At 42.5% G+C, this 19,286-nt stretch overlaps 2 protein-coding genes across 7 annotated transcripts in view; both read right to left on the reverse strand.

Annotated features, from left to right (window-relative positions):
* Nucleotides 1-3,546: 3,546 nt before the first annotated feature.
* On the reverse strand, nucleotides 3,547-8,819 carry phlda1 (pleckstrin homology-like domain, family A, member 1). The gene is made up of 2 exons (XM_046072303.1): nucleotides 8,074-8,819; nucleotides 3,547-6,674 (listed from the first exon to the last, which is right to left on the reverse strand). Exon 1 carries the CDS (start codon nucleotides 8,578-8,580, stop codon nucleotides 8,113-8,115), a length of 468 nt encoding a protein of 155 aa, XP_045928259.1. The 5' UTR covers nucleotides 8,581-8,819; the 3' UTR covers nucleotides 3,547-6,674; nucleotides 8,074-8,112.
* An 859-nt stretch (nucleotides 8,820-9,678) lies between these two features.
* Nucleotides 9,679-19,286, reverse strand: part of nap1l1 (nucleosome assembly protein 1-like 1) — a 30,342-nt gene continuing 20,734 nt past the window's right edge. For 5 of the 6 annotated variants that reach the window (XM_046071826.1, XM_046071825.1, XM_046071828.1 and 2 more), the window contains 7 exons: nucleotides 19,106-19,245; nucleotides 16,829-16,974; nucleotides 16,665-16,684; nucleotides 15,457-15,579; nucleotides 15,057-15,089; nucleotides 14,880-14,930; nucleotides 9,679-11,598 (listed from right to left, as the gene is read on the reverse strand). In XM_046071826.1, coding sequence (XP_045927782.1) covers nucleotides 11,560-11,598; nucleotides 14,880-14,930; nucleotides 15,057-15,089; nucleotides 15,457-15,579; nucleotides 16,665-16,684; nucleotides 16,829-16,974; nucleotides 19,106-19,245 — 552 coding nt within the window. In that variant the 3' untranslated portion in view covers nucleotides 9,679-11,559. Of the gene's footprint in view, nucleotides 11,599-13,618; nucleotides 13,656-14,879; nucleotides 14,931-15,056; nucleotides 15,090-15,456; nucleotides 15,580-16,664; nucleotides 16,685-16,828; nucleotides 16,975-19,105; nucleotides 19,246-19,286 lie in introns of all 6 variants that reach the window. The other variant, XM_046071827.1, reaches the window with a different exon arrangement.

The raw sequence follows: 19,286 nt of genomic DNA on the forward strand, positions 1-19,286 counted from the left end.
GCTGTTGGATGAAAAATGAAAAATTAAGCTAAGAGAAACTTTGTGCGTTGCGATTAAAGCCTTTTTTACGACTTCAACAGGAAGCAGTGCAACCCAGACAGGTAGGTTGTGCTTTTCAGCACACTTACACCCAGCTGATTATAAGGGTCAAGGCAACAAATACGACATTCAAAGTGTGGACAGATGAGGCTCCAGCAGCTCTGCAGGACTGTTTTGGGAGCACTGATTGGAGTGTGTTCAGAGAGGCTGCCGCCCAGGAGAGCCACATCAACCTTGAGGAATATACATCATCAATATCATCATACATCAGTAAACGTGTTGATGATGTGGTGATCACTAAGACGATAAAATCATGGAGAGGTGAGGGATCTATCCAGAGCCAAAAAAGGAGAGCAAAGGGCATCAAGGAGGCAAAGCGGAGACATCAGCAGAGACTGGAGAGAGACCTCAACACCAACAACACCAAAGATATGTGGCAGGCCATCAAAAACATCCCAGGCTACAAAAGCAGGAGCTCCCCCATCATGTGTGAGGCCACATTACCAGATGAACTTAACACCTTTTATGCTCGCTCTGATCTCCTCAACAAGGAGTCAGCTGTAAAGTCTACTCCACCTCCAGAGGACCGGCCACTGTCAGCATCCACAGCAGATGTGAGGAGTCCTGCTGAGAGTGAATATGAGTAAATCAGCTGGGCCTGATAACATCCCTGGCGGTGTATTAAAAACCTGTGCCAATCAGGTAGTTGATGTTATTACTGACATTTTCAACATCTCACTGTCTCAGGAGAGGGTTCCCACCTGCTTCAAGACATCAGAAAGCTGTTTGTGGATTTCAGCTCAGCATTCAACACAATCTCTCCATGAAACTGATCAGCAAACTCAACACTCTGCAACTGGACACTGGACTTCCTCACAAACAGACCCCAATCAGTTCGGATTGGTGGACTCACCTCCTCCACTCTAGTACTCTAACACCGGAGCCCCCCAGGGCTAGCTGTGTGCTCAGCCCCCTCCTGTTCAGCTGTACAGCCACGACTGCATCCCCCGACATGGAGAGAAGTTTGCGGATGGCACCACCATCATCGGACGAATTTCAAACAACGATGAGACTTCATGTCCGGAGGAAATTTCATAATCTTGCAGAGTGGTGCTCAGACCAACCTACTGCTCAACGTCAGCAACACCACGGAGCTGATCGTTGATTTCAGGAAGGAGTTAAAGACACACACTCCTGTCTACATCAGTGGTACTGAGCTGGAGCAGGTGAACAGTTTCAGGTTCCTGGGAATCAGCCTCACAGAGAAGCTGACATGGTCGTCTCACATCTCCACGCTGGTGAAGAAAGCTCAGAAACGCCTGTATTTCTTGAGGAAACTTAAGACGGCCAAATTCCCACGCCAAGTTCTTGTCAGCTTTTACAGAGGAGCAATAGAAAGCCTCCTGACTGGAAACATCACAAACTGGCATGGGATGTGCACGGCCCAGGACCAGAGGGCTCTGCAGCGGGTGATTCAAACTGCTCAGAAGATCATTGGTACCCATCTACTGAGCATCAGTGATATCGGTGAGGTGAGGTGCCTGCAGAGCCCAAAGGATACTAAAGGACAGTACCCACCCAGCCACAGCCTATTCACCCTGCTGCCTTCTGGGAAGAGAGATTTTTTCCCCCAAGCTATCAGACTCTTAAGCTCTAAGTCATCCTCGGCACTGCTCCTGTGTTGATAGTTTATTTCTGTTTACCATTTTTCATAATTGATTCTGTATTAATGTATATTGTCTGCTATGTAGCAGAAGGGAGTTACAAAACTCAATTTCACTCTATAACTTGTTATATTGTGACAAATAAATCTACCTTGTACCTTGGTATTGAGAGACGGACTACCATATTGTTAGTTTTGGTCTTTTGATAGGATTCAGTGACAATAAGAAAAACATAGTATTGGCAGCTTTACTATGTAAACAAAGATCTCTGACGAAGGTACAGAAAAGTTAGGTTGATGTACTGAGTCAATGTCTCAGTGGGCAAGATTCTTCTTTACTACAAGAATACTAATCTTTCTTTAGTGAAACAAAGGGGGTGAGGCTTCAGGAGAGACCCCACAAATCTGGATTACAAGCTTGTAAGTCATTTAGAGCCACACGAGCCTTCTATCACAAGTGCCTACGTCTTCCTCCTGATCAAAGAGAGATGGTGAGGAATAAGTTAGCGGTCAAACTGCGTGCCAACTTCAATCTACAGAGGCTTCCTAAGTGATGTTTGAGGAACAGCTGCTGCTGGGGAGTTCAAAGAGATACGCCGCCGTGTCGGAGGGATGTCAACAGCAAGAAAGGCTGTAACTTTATCATGTCCTCCTCACAGATATTTTCTCGCCTTCTGTAGGTTAAAAATTACATTATTTAATCATTTTCTTTGTTATTTTGAAGAGAAAGACAAGATTTTATATTTACTATGCATGGAAAATAGAGACAAAGTTCTGAGACTCATTTTAGTCAGTGAAGCTATTTATGTTAGGAAACAGGGAAACTTTACTCTTCATGTATGTTAAATTGTGTGCTTGCTAGACAAATTGCACATTTTGTAGATTACATTAATTCACTGAATTAACTGTCTATATTATTGTACAAAATGACATGGTTCTTTTCCACAGTGTTTCTTAGAACATTATTAGGCATTTATCAACCAGAGAGTTTATTCGTGTCCTCATCACAAAGTACACAGAATAATGCATATATTACTAATTTTACATCTGCTGAATTGGCCAAAACAGTAAAAAAGACATAGCCTTGTTTTTTAGACCGGGTGTATGTCCTTAATAAAACCTTGATGATATAATTCACTACGCATAGGGGTTTTGCTGCTTCAGCCTCACTTGGTCTGGTATGTTAGCATATTTTAAATAGATATTGCTTTATGCTAGTTGTATGACTCTTCTCTTTTTGTGATAACTTTTGCCGTTTACCATTATCATGTAATTGCCACAGCAAAAGCTACATTAATAGCTTTAATATTTCTTGCTTATAATTGTGGCGATGAAGGACTTCAAATAGTTTTAGCCCTCACCCTTGATTAGAACATCTGCTAAATGTCTGAAATTTAAGTCCATTTCTGTTATGGTTCCTGATTGCACAAATGCGACTATCATCTATTTTTCAGACCTCAATATTCAGAGACAAGCAATGTTCCTCTCCAGCAGCAACGAACCCTTCATGCGTCAGAAAGGATGCCGTCATGTGCACCGCGGGTTTAATTGAATTAGCTTGGCTTTGGACAGGAAAGTTGTCGGAGCCACGCGTGCATTTGACATTACGTGCTGGCAGTATATCTGAGCGGCAACAACTGGCAGTGAAACCCAATTCTGCACACGGTTTCTACTTTTAGACCAGGAAACGGGGTGAAGGGTTCAGCAGTTGTAAAGCATGAAAGCATGGAGACCGACAGAGCAGCAGCTAGTTAAACAGGTCATTTAAATTACCCTGCTGAACCATAGGGTGTTGACGTTCATCTGCTGCTGTGCAGAAAGAAAGAAACCACACGAGACATGTGCTGTTTTTGTTTTCTTTAATGGAATGTATCTTTTCAAAGTATGAAAATAGATCTCACGTTGAAATAAGAAATTGGACAGTGGCTACAAAGGGCACAGCTATAACTGTGTATAATGATGGCAACAGGAAGGCATGTCAGAGAAGCATCACACCCGTCGCATTAGATAAAGGGCACAGCTATTACCCTGTGTGGGAGATGACAACAACAAGGAGGCATGTGTTGGTTCAGCGGTGAAACACTGGCAAGAGGGGGGTGCAGAGGGAAACACTTCCAGCAAACAGGAAACAGCATGGGCCATAGTGAAATAAAATGTTTTGTGACGGCAAGACATCCCTCTATCATGAAAAAAAGCTATACTGATGCAATTTCAGAGACCGTTAGTTGACACATTAACACGTGATGTTTCCCTGTGTATCGCCATCTTTATAACTTTCAAAACAATCACACTGTTCAGTCTGTTCTTTTTGTCATGAAAAACATTGCATGCCTTGCAGTATTAAAACTGCAGACTAGAGATATAGTTTTATGAACATTTCTCTGGGGGGCAGACCTGCTATAGAGACAGAAATAATATGATTGGCTGTGGTAAAGTGGGTGGAGCCAAATGTGTCATTTTTTTTCCTACCAGCTTTCCAACAACTCCTGCCATTTTTTTGTCAGGCCCAAGGGGGAACGTCTGGGTCCGAAAAGTGTAGCCAATGCGGAAGTCCTAAAACCTGCATTCTCTCTAACAGCCAGCAGGGGGTCACTCCACTGGTTGCAAAAAGAAGTCCGGTTCCATTAGAAATAATGGTAAAATGCCCCTACTTCCCACTTGTTTTATTACCTTAATAAACATTTTCATAATGAGTTTATAGTTTAGTCGCTGTTATCAAGTCATCTTCAATAAAGTATGATGTTCATTTAGTAAATATGCTCCCATTTAGAGAGAAAATAGACTATAAAGTAGGGGATGCTTTGGACGGGACTACCTTTTGATTGACAAGTAGCTACCATGGCGACCTGTAAATCAGGCTAAAGTGACTCGTATCCGCTGCACTATTTACATTTAACCAGCGCCATTGAAAAAGCTTATTAAGAGTCGGCGGTTTATTTTCTCTGGTGAGCAGGCCTACATTTTTAGCCTGTTTTTCAATAGCCAAAATTTGCATCAAATCACAGACAACGTGAATTACAGATGCACCTTGCTAACCAAGGTGGCTAGCTCCACAGAATTGTCCATATATGATTACGTCCGATGCCGCTGGTTGCAAAAAATTAATATGGTGACGGCCATAATGCCAAAATCTAGGCTTCAAAACGGCAGTCCACAAACCGATAAGTGACTACGTCCACTTTAATACAGTCAATGGTCAAGTCATGTCCCATACGCTGTCTCTGATTGGCTAACCCCTTTCCCCTAACCAACTTAACCAACGAAGGCAACAAGTACTTGCCAATCAGAAGCAGAGTTGGCAGAAAGCTGGTGGGAAAAAAGAGAGTCTGTTTTAGCTTAATTTAGCTAGTTGGTAAGCTTGCATTGCCAAGGACATTTCAAAAACATTTGTTTATACTGGAAAGTCAGCAGCTAGCTAACTAGCTTCAAACGGGTTTATTTTGTATACAAAATCTGTCACAATTTTGTAGCCAAGGACAATGAGCAACGATTGGAGAAGATAATCTTACACATGACAGCTTTCAAACCTTGAGAGCAATAACAGGACCTTGTAGCAGCACTACGTTGACATGTGATTTTAGCTGAGTGGCCCAGTTAACTGTAGGTCATGTGACACACGTTGGACCAGGAAGTCTTTCTCCAGTACACCACAAAATGTCTTTAAAACAAGTACATTTTATAGGGAACATGCTGGTACTGGTCAGTCATAATAGATCTTTTGTTACTGACAAGCTAGCTAGCTTGCTAACTGACAGTACGGAAGCTAGTTGGCACAATCTCTAACAGGGCAATAAGTTCACACAGTTTATTCAATAGACCTAATTAAACCATTGACTCCTGTCATAGTTGTCTACAAACGTGCCTCTTTTGTGGAGCAGGTGGAGGGCCAAATAAAAGTAGATGGATGGTTTGACAGCTGACAGGCTACAATAGCTTCTCCTGTTATGACCAAGACGTTTGAACACAGAGGAAGCCTCTGAATTTCCACAGATTTGAAAATGTCAAAGGTACTTTTCCTCCTTGTTTTTGGTTATCAAATTGAAGAAGCATTTGTTTCCTTTTTAGTCTCAGACAGAACTTACCAAGCCAGAACAGTGGTAATTTGTCCCCACCCACTAAGATTGAATGCAACCAATTAAATTTTGTTTAGAGCAGTTCAGCTCCTGAGAATTATCAATTTCACAAAACCTCCACTGTGCATGTTACTGACTTATTAAATGAATAAGCTTGTCTCTGTAACCACTGAAAACAAACTGAGTGGAAAGCTAGTATCTTACTCAGATTTAAGACTCACAAGAAAACAAAGGATAGCTTTTGTATCGATAAAAGCAGTCAAATAAAATGATGGAAATGATTCTTGTATACAATGAAAATACGAAGATGTACTGTAGCTAATAATAAAAGCTATCAAATAAATTAGATATAGGTCATGCAGGTATCTCATCATATCTATAGTATTTTAGTATAGTATATTCTGAGTTGTAACACTGCACTAGAGAGAGAAATGATTCTTTGGTTCAGTTAAAAAACGAAAACATGGACAATGACACATTTTACCAGTAAAGAACTGATTTGACTAATCTACAGCAACCATCCTAAGATAACTATGTAAGCATATTCCCAAAGGACTTTGTGTGTAACGTGGGCTATGAACCTCCAAGCGAGTATTTCTGGTTCCTCTCTAGCAACAACCACACTGAACATTCATCAACATCATAACATTTTTCATAGAAAATATATATACACATATAATAAATAAGGGATAAACCCATCGCACGGTAGAATACACCTGTTTTCTCACATGCTTTTTGTTGATCAGTCTTTTGTGAAATAAGTCTTTGTATTGAAAAGGGGACCGGGGCCACTGGTGTGTGGAAACCACTACATGGATGAGGGGTTCTCCTGGAGAGTGGAGCTTGGCGCTGAAGTGGCAGGGGGAGATAATAATCCTCCAGCTGAGTGTCCAATTAACCTGCGGATGCAATCAGTTAGACAGACTGCTGACTGATGGTGCGTGACACAGGAGGCAAAAGAAATCTAAACTCACTTGAAACACAGACTCAATATAATAGGACCTCAGGCAGCTCATTTCATTTCAACAGTCTAGATCAAACCATTGACGCCAACTCAAACTGACATAATGGGGAAAACTTTCTCCCCCTCACTTTATCTGTAAGCTTTAACTGAGGTTACTTTTATCTATTCAATTAAATAAATAAGCATGTATGAGAGAGCGGGAATTACTGTTCAGCAGGGCTGTAGCTACGATATTAGGAATACTGAGGTCATGAGTTAAATGCCCCACCCCCATAATCTTTAGTGCTGAGGGGGTCAATGTACCATGACCCCCTCCCTCCCTTTCCAGGACCAGTGTTTCCACCATGTTTGGTGACTTATGTCTATTATTCATGACAATGACCCAATAACCATATTGTTTCCGTATATTTAGTCCACTGATGCTTTGCTGGATTGAAACCTCAGTTGTGACAACAGATCACCATGTGCCACCAAGAGCCATGTGCATAGAAATGGGTTGTCCAAACGGCCAAAAATCAGCTTATTTCACTGATTAACACAAATTTGAGTGAGATGGGCTGCTTGGGTGTGCAGCTGGACTGTAAATCTGTATACACATGGTGATGCACATATTGCAGAGACTGTGCTGAGAGGCTGAGACACTACAGGTCGAGGTGTTAGAGTAATTTTTGAAGTTATTGTGTGTGCATAAACTGAAACCGGGGGGGGGGAATTGACGTGACCGCCTTTGACTTTTGCGCGCAATCTGTGCGTCTTTACGCTTAATTTAAAGATTCTCTGAGGCATATTTTACACGTTTTTAAGGGTTAAATGTAAACACTGTAGACTTCTTCCAACATTGATTCAGTTATGTAAATGTGATTTTAAATGGATTATGTTTACATCTTTCCAGTATTGACGTAAATCGGCCTAAAACGCGACATAATTTAAATCTACTCTCCGCGCGTAAAGCCGTTTTGGATAAGGACAATCCCTACGTGTACGAAAATGTATCAAACCTGCCTGGGAATGTTTATCCAGCACAATTCCCTGCGGAGGATTTCACCTCCATGAGAGAGACATTTAGGCAGGCCTACAGCAGGGGCTCCCAAACTTTTCTTTATGCCAAAATAAATCCACATTTAGTACGATTTTGTCCCCCTCTGGAAGATTATTCGCTCAGGGTTTGATCTGACTGTTACCTATGATGAAACCAGACGTCCTCGTTCGTGGCACACATATCCAGGGAATAAAACAAAACCGAAAAACGGGTCCTTAATTTGCAAGGGGATCCCCAGGTGGTCCCCGGACCTGGGGAGCCCCACTCAATCTCGCGTTCTCTTTAGCTGTCTTACCGCTAATGGCGCAACAATGTCCGCGGGACACGCCGCAGGTCACGCAACATTAGGCGAGCTGCGGACGGTCTTCTGGCCGGGCATCTGCACGACCAGCAGCTGCTGCTTCTGCCGGGTGGACTTGACGGCCAGGATCGCCTGCCGGTTCTTGTACTGGACCATCTGCAAGGTGATCTCCGCGTTCCAGCCCTCGTCCTGCGGGCACCTGAAGTCGATCTCCTTCCCCTCGGTCATCACCACCGTGAAGTACACGTACTTGCCCTTCCGCTCCACGCAGTCCACCGTCTTCATGTTGGCGAAGTGCAGCTCCTTGACTTTGCCCGCGTCCCCGCCGCCGTGGTGCGGCTGGTGGTGCTGCGGCTGGTCGTGCTGCTTGGGCGGCAGCAGCAGCACGCCGTCCTCGGTCAGGACGCAGTGCTTCTTCTTCCAAAGCTGCAGCAGCCCGTCGCTCCGCTTCTCCAGCAGACCCTCCTTGAACACCTTCCTCCCGTTTTCCAGCATCTTCATCTGAACGCTTCAGGCTTCCACCTCCCCGGCTGCTCGGCTGCACGGACGGACTGACAGATGGACTGCTGTCTCTCCCGGAGCAGGTGAAGGCATGAGACGCTGCTGTGACTGCGGCGGTGAGAGTAGTGCTGGTTGTAGCGAGGAGGCTGCCTGCCTGTCTGCTTGTCTGGCAGCTGGTCACAGTGTGTGTGAGTTGTTTGGGGGCAGGAGGGGTGTTCCGGAGAGGTGCACCGCCCCCTTCAGCGGCACCCAGCTTCCTGAGACACAGTAAATTTAAAAATTTGACAGCTACTTAATTATTTTGAAATTTGGATTTAGCATTTATTAAGAGCACGTTCCAAATTCTGCAAGTACTTTGTTACTATAATTCAAATAAGTGATTTGCAAAGTATTCTTAGTTTGCACCTTGGTTGTTTCTAAACGTTAGTGTATGTGGAGTAATCCAGTCGTTTGATAATTCATATTTTCCTTCAGTATAATTTTGAGTGCAGGTCGTTAATGGTATTTTACATTTTTTTAAATTAACGATCTGAATGCTTCTTCCGCCCCTAGTAGCGTGGCATCAGTTCCCGCTACATTATCTAGTGTTTTATTATGATCACCTGCATGTGTATGAACAGCCTTGTCTGTACTATGGTTGAGGCGTTTTAACTTTTACCAGGCAAACCGATCAAGTCTCTCCTCAGGCGATCTTAACAGCTACCATCTGAACTGTAGTGCGTTTGAAGTCATTCCACTTTTAATTAGTATCAGTTACTGCCCTCTCTAGGGTAAAGTCTATATAACTGTTCTCTCGGGGTTAAGATGGTATTCGATGTGGTCATTTATTATCAATTAGTTATTACAAACCATATTCCCTGTGGGAGGTCAAGTTTATTGTACAATCTCACAGCAATGGCGCCCTCTACTGGCGTCTTGTTGGCCAAATAAAATGGTCTGAACTACCGGTCCATGGATCAGCAGCTTGTATTGTTTAATTTGTATAAATAAATATGATGGAGGAATACACGCGTTTAGTTGTAATAAGAAGATTAATTTGTGTGATGCAAAAAATTATTCCAAGAACACAAATTTAATAAAAATAAACACTTAACCATATTAGACATGTTGAACCAATTTATTCATGAACATACACGTACAGTTATTGAGTACATTAGTATTTTTGTAGCATAGCGTTTTGCCTTGACAACAGCTGCTCAGAAGGACCCTACAGAAACCCTTTCACATCCTTTCCCAATAAACATGATCTGAATACTCCCTGCAGAATGAGAGGTACCCTGGCTCTCCACAGTAGATGCGATGCTGCCTAACGCAACCAACACTTTGCTGTTTTCACAACTAAAAAGGCATTAATAGACAGAGAGGCTACGGTTTCTTCTCGGTCCCCCTTCTGGCTTTAAGTATTGCTCTGACATGCTTCCCTGTGGCCTTCTGGGTAACAAAGGAATGGGTTTGGGGTAGGGAGGAGGGTGGTGGGTCACTGACAAACACAATGGCCTTATCACACTTCCCCTCTTTCTTTCACAGTGATAAAAAAAAATAATAATAACCAAGACCTCAGGGGCTGGGTTGAGGTCCGTGAGAGTCACCTGACCAGTCTCAAATAGGCAACACAAGAGGTAAACGTCAAACTGATGAGAAAAGGGGGCTTAGGGTGAACCTGACATGTCCACAGACTCTTTAAAACCTGGTTTGGCCTTTCCTTGTCATGTGCTGTGCTACATCTGCCCAACCCTGTTCCTACAAAGCCTCTCTGAACAGGCCAAGTGTGCCGCCTCTCCCCCCCACCCCCGGTAAGAAAAGTTACTTCGAACCCAGACAGCACACGTTGAACTCTCCATATAGCAAGGTTACAGCACCGGCCCCCATGCCTGTACAGGCGGGAGGCATCAAACAAAGTGCTGATCACTAGGAATACTCAAGACAGCTAACCGATGACAGGACGCCACTGGTACAACACACTCTAGTACAAAGTGCTATAGAAAAGACGACAGCCCTGCGAGCCTACGAGGACCCCAAAGCACTGGGTTATGGGAGGGGGGGGGAGGGGGGGGGTCCCAACCTGTCAACTTGTCTCATCCCCTTCCGCATCTAAAGAATTCTCTGGAATGTTAAAGAGACTCGACCAGGCTAGACAAAGCCATGGGAGCGACCTATTGCGTCACAAAGGTGAAACAAAATTCATTTTTGTTCAATTTAGATGAGTCCATCTAGTTAAAGACAAGTGGACTTCCTTTTGGAAGGGGGGGGGGGCCTCCAACAGTGCCAGCTAGTCTGCTTACTGGAATGTATCAAGAGTGGAAAGTAGATGAGCACAAGTGGCGCAGGAAGTGGACAAAAACACGAACTCCGGATGCCACGCTCAGCAAGATTAGATAAAGTGGAATAGACACCCGTTGCAGGTCACCCATCGGCCCTCGGTCACAAGAGCTGGAAATGCTACAGTGCTTTTACAAGTGCTCAAGGTCCTGCTAAGAGTAAAAAAAGATTCACCTGGGACAACCAACACTGACCAACCTGGAACTTTGGTAGGAGGAAGAGGAAAGAGAAGGGCGGGGATTATAAACTGACGTCGCCGCGATGCAGTCTAAACCACAGCTGTTGTCTAAGAGCAAATACAACAAAAGACTTCACAAGAACCCAAACTAGTTTTAGCAGTGAAGAAACAAGTTCATGCTTTTTGAGGGAGATGTTTTCCTGTATTCTATCTATTGTACAGAGGAGGAAGAAGAGAAGAAAAAAAAACCGGTCTAGTAAAATACTATGTATATTGAGCCACACAGCTCCTCCCAGTAGATTACCATGAGTTTTTGTAACAAAAATCTTGAAACTTTTTTTCTTCAAATTCTCTACCAAGAAAAATACAAAACATTATAAGGCGTTAAGTAACTATTTTTTTTAATCTGTTTTTTTTGTTTGTTTTTTTAATTTGAGAAGCCATTACAGTGCAGTTGATCCTCAAGGCAGCCAGGCCAGGCTTCACTGCTGCTTGCACTCAGCTGGGGGGGCTGCATCCTTCTGTAAGAAATCACAGGGGTGGTGGGGGGGGGGGGTTGTTAAAACAAAAACTACTCCAACACACACCACAAAAAAAAAACAAAAAAAACAAAACAAACCTATCTACACACGGCAAAGCCATTTCAACACTAAACATTAATTCAACACGCTGCTAGGACTTCTAAATTTCACAAACATTTCTCATCTCCCTACTATTCTGAACACAACGCACAGATATGAACTTGGGGACCAGGACACATCCAGATTAGACACCATGACAAACACGGTTATTGCAGTGGCATCCTAATGAATGCAATGATTACAAAAATGTTTCGGATTGTCACCGTCCCAAGAGATCCACGATAATGACCCCTACGCTGTGGTACAAAGACTCTTTAGGGAAAAATACTTTATATATTTTTTTTTTAGATCAAAGTATTAAGGAACAAAGGACTAGGATGGGGGAGGGGCCCTGACACGGTCCTAGGTTGGATTTAAACCAGGACATATCAATAAACACTGTTAAAGGGAAATGCATTTTAAGCAGAGTTAAATAAGCAGATTGATACCACGCTCGCTAAGCCAAGCTTAAAACAGGAGAGCCTTTACCTAACAAAACAGTCTGGCTTTATCCAAAAGGTAACAATCAGCTCACCAGGACCTTGACAGCTCTTAACATGCTGCAACTCATTTGTTTAATCTGTACACAAACACATAATCACCAGGAAACCACAAACTGGTTTTAATTACCACAAACGTCAGATTAAGAACATTAAAACTACTAATAAAATGAGTAAATGCGAACAAAATGCCTGGTTTTTTGTAAACCGTTCAGTATACTTGAGGAGACAACTGCAAATTTGGAAACGAGACGTCTGCTAAAAGGTGCCGATTGTGGTGTTGCTGCTACAGGACAACAAATGTAAAAACCCTTCAAACTGAGCATCCTCTGTGTGAAGGGTTTTTGCCACTGTGCTCAAAATCAATTAGCTGCCAAAAACAAAAGGAATCACTTGAGTAAATAAGGGATGAGAAGTGCACAGGAAGGTAATTAAAGTCCCCATCATAATCGGGGTAGGGCGTCCTTCCAGCAGACATTACACACATCTAGAGGTGATGGCACGCTGCAGCTGTTCAGGTTCTCGATGGCCTGATGCCATACTGACTCAGTGTAAGGTCATTTGGGCGATACAGTTGGCAGCCGCTGAACTCTTGACACTTTAGAGTCCAAAAATAGTTTACAGTGCGCTGTATTTTCACCAAAATGTCTAAGGCAACAGCTCTGCTTCTACTGCAGACTATGATGCAACATATTTTGATAGACATGTTTTTATCTTCTGCAAGCAATCAAGCTTCTAATGAAAACAGAAAACAGGCTGTTATTGCTGACAATGATGGCACCCCCAGGGAGATAAAACACTTTGTTGGCGTTTCTTGCAATTTGGGTATCTGCCAAGTTCCAACTATTGGTTAGGCCTTATTTCAAACACAAGCACCCCCACCCCCCCCACCCAAGGCCATTATTCAAGCATTAACAGCACAGCTATAGCGAAAAGGCAGCTGAACAGAACTAATGTGAACAGGAACAAGAATAAAACTATGGACAAATGGGCCAATGAGGTATAAATGGGTATTAAAAACAAAACATCCATAAACAAAAAGCACAATATTCATGACAAACAAATCCTCACCCCGACAGAAAAGGAAAAGACAAACAGTAGCCTGTGTTTGTGGACGGGACAAGATCAACATGGTGGAGAAAAAAGGAAAGGGAGGGCTAGACTAGCTTCAACATACAGAAATAATACAGGTGCAAATGCAGAACTCACTATGGGTTAAACTTCAAAAACAACAACACACCAGTGGGTTAGTAACTCAGGAGGGTGCAGCAGGCAGCAGAGGAGGGTGCTCATGTGTGGGGTGGGGGGGTGCAGAGGGGGGTGGATGGAGGACGGAAGAATGGGAGGAAAAGGAAAGCAAAAGCCAAAACTGTGAGGGTGGGGTGTGATGGTAGTAAGCTGAATTCACAAGCTGTACCTACCAGGATAGGGTTATTTTTCTACAGTCACCACTTAAACCTAGTGAGGAAAAATTTAAAGAGTAGCTGACAAAAGATGCCAAAGTGACTGGAGATGAAGAAACATTAATGAATAGGAGAAAAATAAAAAGCAAAACTAGCAGAATACAGAATGTCAAAGACATTTTTTGTTTAGCAAAGAAGCAGAGGTCATGCTGGTTTATATCGTGTAGTGTCAAACTTACAAGCTGCTCCAGTTTGGGAGAAAAAACCCACTAACCTCATACTGATTTAGGGATTTTGAGTGTTAGCTGATTGATTTGGCCTATGTGCACAAACTGTGCAACTACAAAACCTGTGATGCTACACTTTCTTACATCATCAAGAGATATACATGTCTTAGTTGTTGCTTGCCCTTCCTTTGAGCTTACGCAGCCTTTCTCCTCTACCCTCTTTAGTCATAATTCTTCAGCTACATTTCCTCCATCAGGGAGGCAGTGAAGCACAAAAATCAGTGAACAAACAGAGCCTACAGGAGGGGACCCGTTATTTATTTCTCAGTGGAATTATAACAAACCTCTGCATGTTTGCACTTTACTGTGTGTGCTTTCATTCAACTTTATCGTACCAGTTTCCTGCACAAATAATGCATTTAGATAAGGCCAACAGAAATATATTAGAATGAATACCATTTCACTGTTTTAAGGCATAGTAGATCTGTGTGTTGCTCAAGGTTAAGGCTCTCGTTTTAGTAACCACATGCAGCAGTCAGATTTAACTGACTGGTGAAAGGTTATTCTGAAAACACAGGTTCAGGATCAGGTTAAGACAACTGTAAAAAGAAATGCTGTATACCTACAGGAAGTGGGTTTATATTTGTAAGCCAAATCAAGAATCACGACACCAAAATAAAAGCTGAAGCAAACCAAAAGCTGGTGTAAAATGACATGCATTTGACAGTATTTGTCCTGTATGTTGAAATCTGACAAGTCAAGTTAAGACAGCCATTCTCTACCTGCAGTTCAGGAACCCCCCCCCCCCCCAGGGCAGCAGGCGGTGTAAAGCAAAAAGTTTCTCACTAACATTTAACATTCACTCATGAACTGTGGAAGGTTCTGAGAGATCACTGCAGCCTTTGCTGGCCTCCAGTAAGAGCTGCTTTACTTTTGAGACAGCATCCTGAGCCAACAAAGTTGAGAACAGCTGAGTAAGGTCTCTCTCAGACACCAGAGATCTTTAGAGAGGGGGGAGGGGGGTGTGCACGCGTGTGGAGGGGTGAGCTCACCTTGGGATCATAGTCGGGGTCGTTCTCCTCATCAGCCTCCTCCTCGCCTTCCTGAACAAACAGCACAGAGCAACTTCAGACTGCTGGGTCATCCATGTCTATCACTATAACCACATCTCTCTTGGATGCTGAGGTTAATCATTTTCATTCATTTACTGTGGCCCTTAATGGTCTTACCTCATCGTCCGCCTCCTCTCCCTCTTCATCGTACTGTTAAAAACACAAACGTGAGGATTAGCTAGAAAACCATCTGATCAGAGTCTAGCTTAACCTAGCTTAATGTTGTTCCCCAGACAGATTAACTGTCACATGAACAGTTGATAATTATCCTAGTTACTACAAAGCTAAATGATTATTAACAAATAATGTCCCTCCCAAACCATTAACAGAACATTCCTTACAGCTGGAAAGAGAGCAAAGCTTATTTTTTCAGCTCATGTGTTCCCTTGACAAAGCCACAAAGCAGCAGCAATCAAGAACAACATTGCAACACTTCTATAATGGTGGCATGTTTTCATTCCAGTATGGCCTAGTGAAGCCAAACTAAAGCAGATGCCAAACTTGAGATTAAACTCACGTCGTCGTCATCGTCCTCTATGGCCTCTCCTGTGAAGTACAGCACAGCCCGTGGTACGATACGCTCACGGATGAAGTGGCCAATTTCAAAGTCTGCAGCCAAGACCGCCTCTGAGTCTTCATCCTGTAGACAGACATGCATTTTTAGTTTACGTTCTTAGAGAAAGCATTTCAGGCTGTTAGAATCAGGGCCAAGGTGAAACATCCTACTGTGACCTAACCCTAAGTTTGTCAGATACCCTCATTTGTTCAGCATTTTGCTCAGGTTCTAAAAAAAAAATCTCCATTGTTTTAATAGCAGAGAGCAAAGTACAAAACACGCAATCATTTAGCCAACACCAAATTTGTAGTACACTACCTGGTAAAATGTGTTTGGAATGGAGAGTTTTGCTTCTTAAACAAGTGCTTTTATGGCTTTTGTTGCTTTAAGCAGTTAAATGCTAAAATTAAACCGATTCAATGAGGCATTTGAAAGACAAATCGATTAATTAGCACATCTGATACTAATCCCAACCCTATGGTCTCCTTTGGAAAATGAGAACTGTAGTATTTAGTGTTTGTCAAAAAAAAAAAAAAAAAAAAAAAAAAAAGGTCAAATAAATTAAATATTAGTACTTCTCACAATACTTTGATTTCCATACTCTGTGGCATTAAGCCCCAGGCCCTCACATAAATCAAGTTTTATGCTAATGTCTCTTCCTAAAAACAGCTCAACAGTAGTTTTTCAGAAACTCAAACAGGAGGAAACAGTGCATCATTGGGGCCCATTTCCAGGAGCAGATTAATCCACATTTGGTGCTCTAGTGAGTATTTGGGGGAGCAGGATGCTGTGTGTGGGATTGAGTCAAAATGAACTACAGTGTGTGTTCATGGTAATGAAAGACACTGATGCGGGTTAAGTAGTTCTTGGACAACAGAAGAAAAGACATCAGGCCGGCCACACACACACCCCGTTTGGTCTTTTTCCTGGGATTTGTTAAAGATACACATCACACACTTGTCCATTAAGCCGCTCAAAGTGCTAGTTAATTAAATGTCAGACAAAATGTGACTAGTAAAACTTTATAGCCATAGCTATTAAGAAAAAAACAGTGAGACATTGTAGCTGACGGATATATTCTGCATTGCACCATTCAACAATGATACATGGCAATTAGGGGAAAAAAATCATTGATGAATAACTCATGTAGAGGAAGTACACTGACTTACCAACTCTCCATTTTCAGGGACTGTAAACAAAGGGAGATAGTTGAAGTTAGTTTAACCACGCAATCAATCCATCCTACTGATCATTTTTGAAAAAGGTGAAAACAACTGGCTATGTATGACTGACCCCCGGTATAAGTTTTATGTTTCTGCCCCGTCAGCCTTACCCTCTGGTGGGGTGAAGAAGTTGAAGAAGGAGTCGTTGGGGACTGTTTTGGTGACAGTCCTCACTGTGCCGCGGCCCTTGTGCTTCTGTTTCTTCTTGATTGTTTTCAACGTGACGTTCTTGCCCTTCGTCCAGTCAATCGTGCAACTAGGGTGAAACACAAGTGCAGGAGGCGGCAGCAGCAGCAAAGAAAGCAAGGTCAGCATCCAACATTTTAAACGTCAAATCTTTGACCGTGTGTCTAGTTGGAATCTAGTTGCTGTGGTCAGTGATATCCATTTAAAAATGATTGAGAGAGAAAAGGAGGCAGAGAGATTAGAGATAGAGAGAAATGGCTGGTACAGGTCAAGTTGGCTGTTGAGGTGGAGTCAAAATGTCACTGACATTATAAAGAGTACAATGAACTTTGGCACTATGACACCAAGGGTGGAAGTTAACTTTTTGGCTCACCTGCTAAGATTGCTGGTAGAAGAAAAAAAAAAAAATCTACCGGCCAAAATAATAAATTTCCTTTGTGTCACATTTGTTTCAGTCCTTTTATTTGAGATAATAAAAAAGGTATTATGTTGAATACAAACTTTTAAAAAAAAAATGGTGCCACAGCATCACAGCTTTTGTGGGATCAACTTTTTTTTTTTTTTTTTTTTTTTAAATACAGCCTATGGATTATACTTCTTGATCTCTGGGAGGACAGCAGGACCGTTAGAAGATCTGATTGTGTGTCAGACACTGAGTGGACGACCACCAACTTTATTTTTTTTTATGTTCTGCTTCAGCCTCGTCCGTTTTTTGTTTGGTGGTAACATTAAATGTCACCACATTACGCTGGTGGCTAGCCAACTAAAAGCTAAAAACACTCCAAATACAACGTTTTAATTAGCTCCCAACACTAGCAGCTTTCATGCTGCCTTATTTCACGGGGGTATTGAGCCAATCTGCCAGCTCACTGCACTGTATGAAAGGTACAGAGCAGGAGAGGGGGTCCAATTTGATCCGCCTCTGAGCAGGGAGAGTTGGTGACAGATGAGACGGACCGATCTCTGTGAAAAGCCACAGTCCGCATGCCAGACGTAACCCTATCGACGTAACAGTCGCTTTACACACTGCTGGTCCCGCTAAAGCCAAACCGCTATGTGAAAGCACACATGGTTGCGGGATACTGCTACAAACCTTTTGTTATGAATTAGCAGATATTCTTCCCGCGTTGATCTATGATTGATCTCTGTATGAAAGTGGCTACACTTTCTCCTCTTTACCTCCCGAATCCTGTCCACTAACGCCCACCCCCTTTAAATCTATGCTAATCAAATACAAGTAACGTGAAATGAACAAAACCACCACCAGTGAACCCTCCTAATCAGTGTGTTACGATTTTAGATCCCTTGGTACACAAGATCGCTGACGTAATCTGCACTCTGCGCATGCGTTGGCGTCTGTAGCCACCTGTCGGAAGCTCCGTCTTAAACCGGACTCTTATCCAGTTTTAATCCACAATTTTTCGTTACATTTTTTATATCCTTTTTATTTAACTTAAGTTTTTAACTTAAGTTTTACGTGGGTTAAGGATTTTAAGCTAGATGACCGTAAAAATGCGATCAACGCTACTGATCACAACAAAGCTCCGGCGAGGCTCTGGAACAGCCTGCCCGAGGAAATCAGGTCAGCTGAGTCAGTGAACTCTGAAGTCACTTCTTAAAACATACTTTTATAAGAGAGCCTTTCCCGATCTTATTTGACTTTATATTTATCTTAAGTGTATTTTAGCCTTTTCAATGTTTTCATGCTTTTATCTTGTGTTGTTTTTGTATTATTGTCTTTTGGGTATTATTGTCTTTACACTTGTTAAAGCACTTTGTAACTTGTTTTTGAAAAGTGCTCTACAAATTATTATCATCATCGACCAATTTAAGTGCGACACACACAACAACTGCTGTTAGTTACCGTCAAACAGATATTATATGTCAAGATCGCCACTGTGGCGGATAAATGTTGGAAGACTATCCGCCACATTTAGCCGCCAAACAGAAAATCCACCTGCATTTGGCGGGTGCTAATTTCCACCCCTGTATGACACAATTACTCTCATCTTTACTATAAACTAAGAACACTACATTGCAAATTTGTATAATTTTAATATTAATGTCACAACTGTCCAACTGCAAAAAGAAAACTGCTAGTTGGCTCTAGATACTACAAAAACACACAATACTGCAACATATTTATGACTTGTACAACTAAATTTAAAACAAAACTGAACAAAAAAAATGAGGCACTGTACCCTGTGCAGCACATGATCTCGGGTCCATCGAAGGAGAAAGGGTCGCTCTCGTCCGGCTCTGACCTCATCTTGTAGGTTTTCGTCAACACTGTGTTTGTGAAGAAGTCGTTGGGCTCGAAGTGGAACTCTAACGTGAAGCTCTGGGGAAGACCAAATGAGACTGCGGTTACTAGACAGATCA

The sequence above is a fragment of the Micropterus dolomieu genome, linkage group LG16, assembly GCF_021292245.1.
Source record: "Micropterus dolomieu isolate WLL.071019.BEF.003 ecotype Adirondacks linkage group LG16, ASM2129224v1, whole genome shotgun sequence".
NCBI classification, from domain to species: Eukaryota; Metazoa; Chordata; class Actinopteri; order Centrarchiformes; family Centrarchidae; genus Micropterus; species Micropterus dolomieu.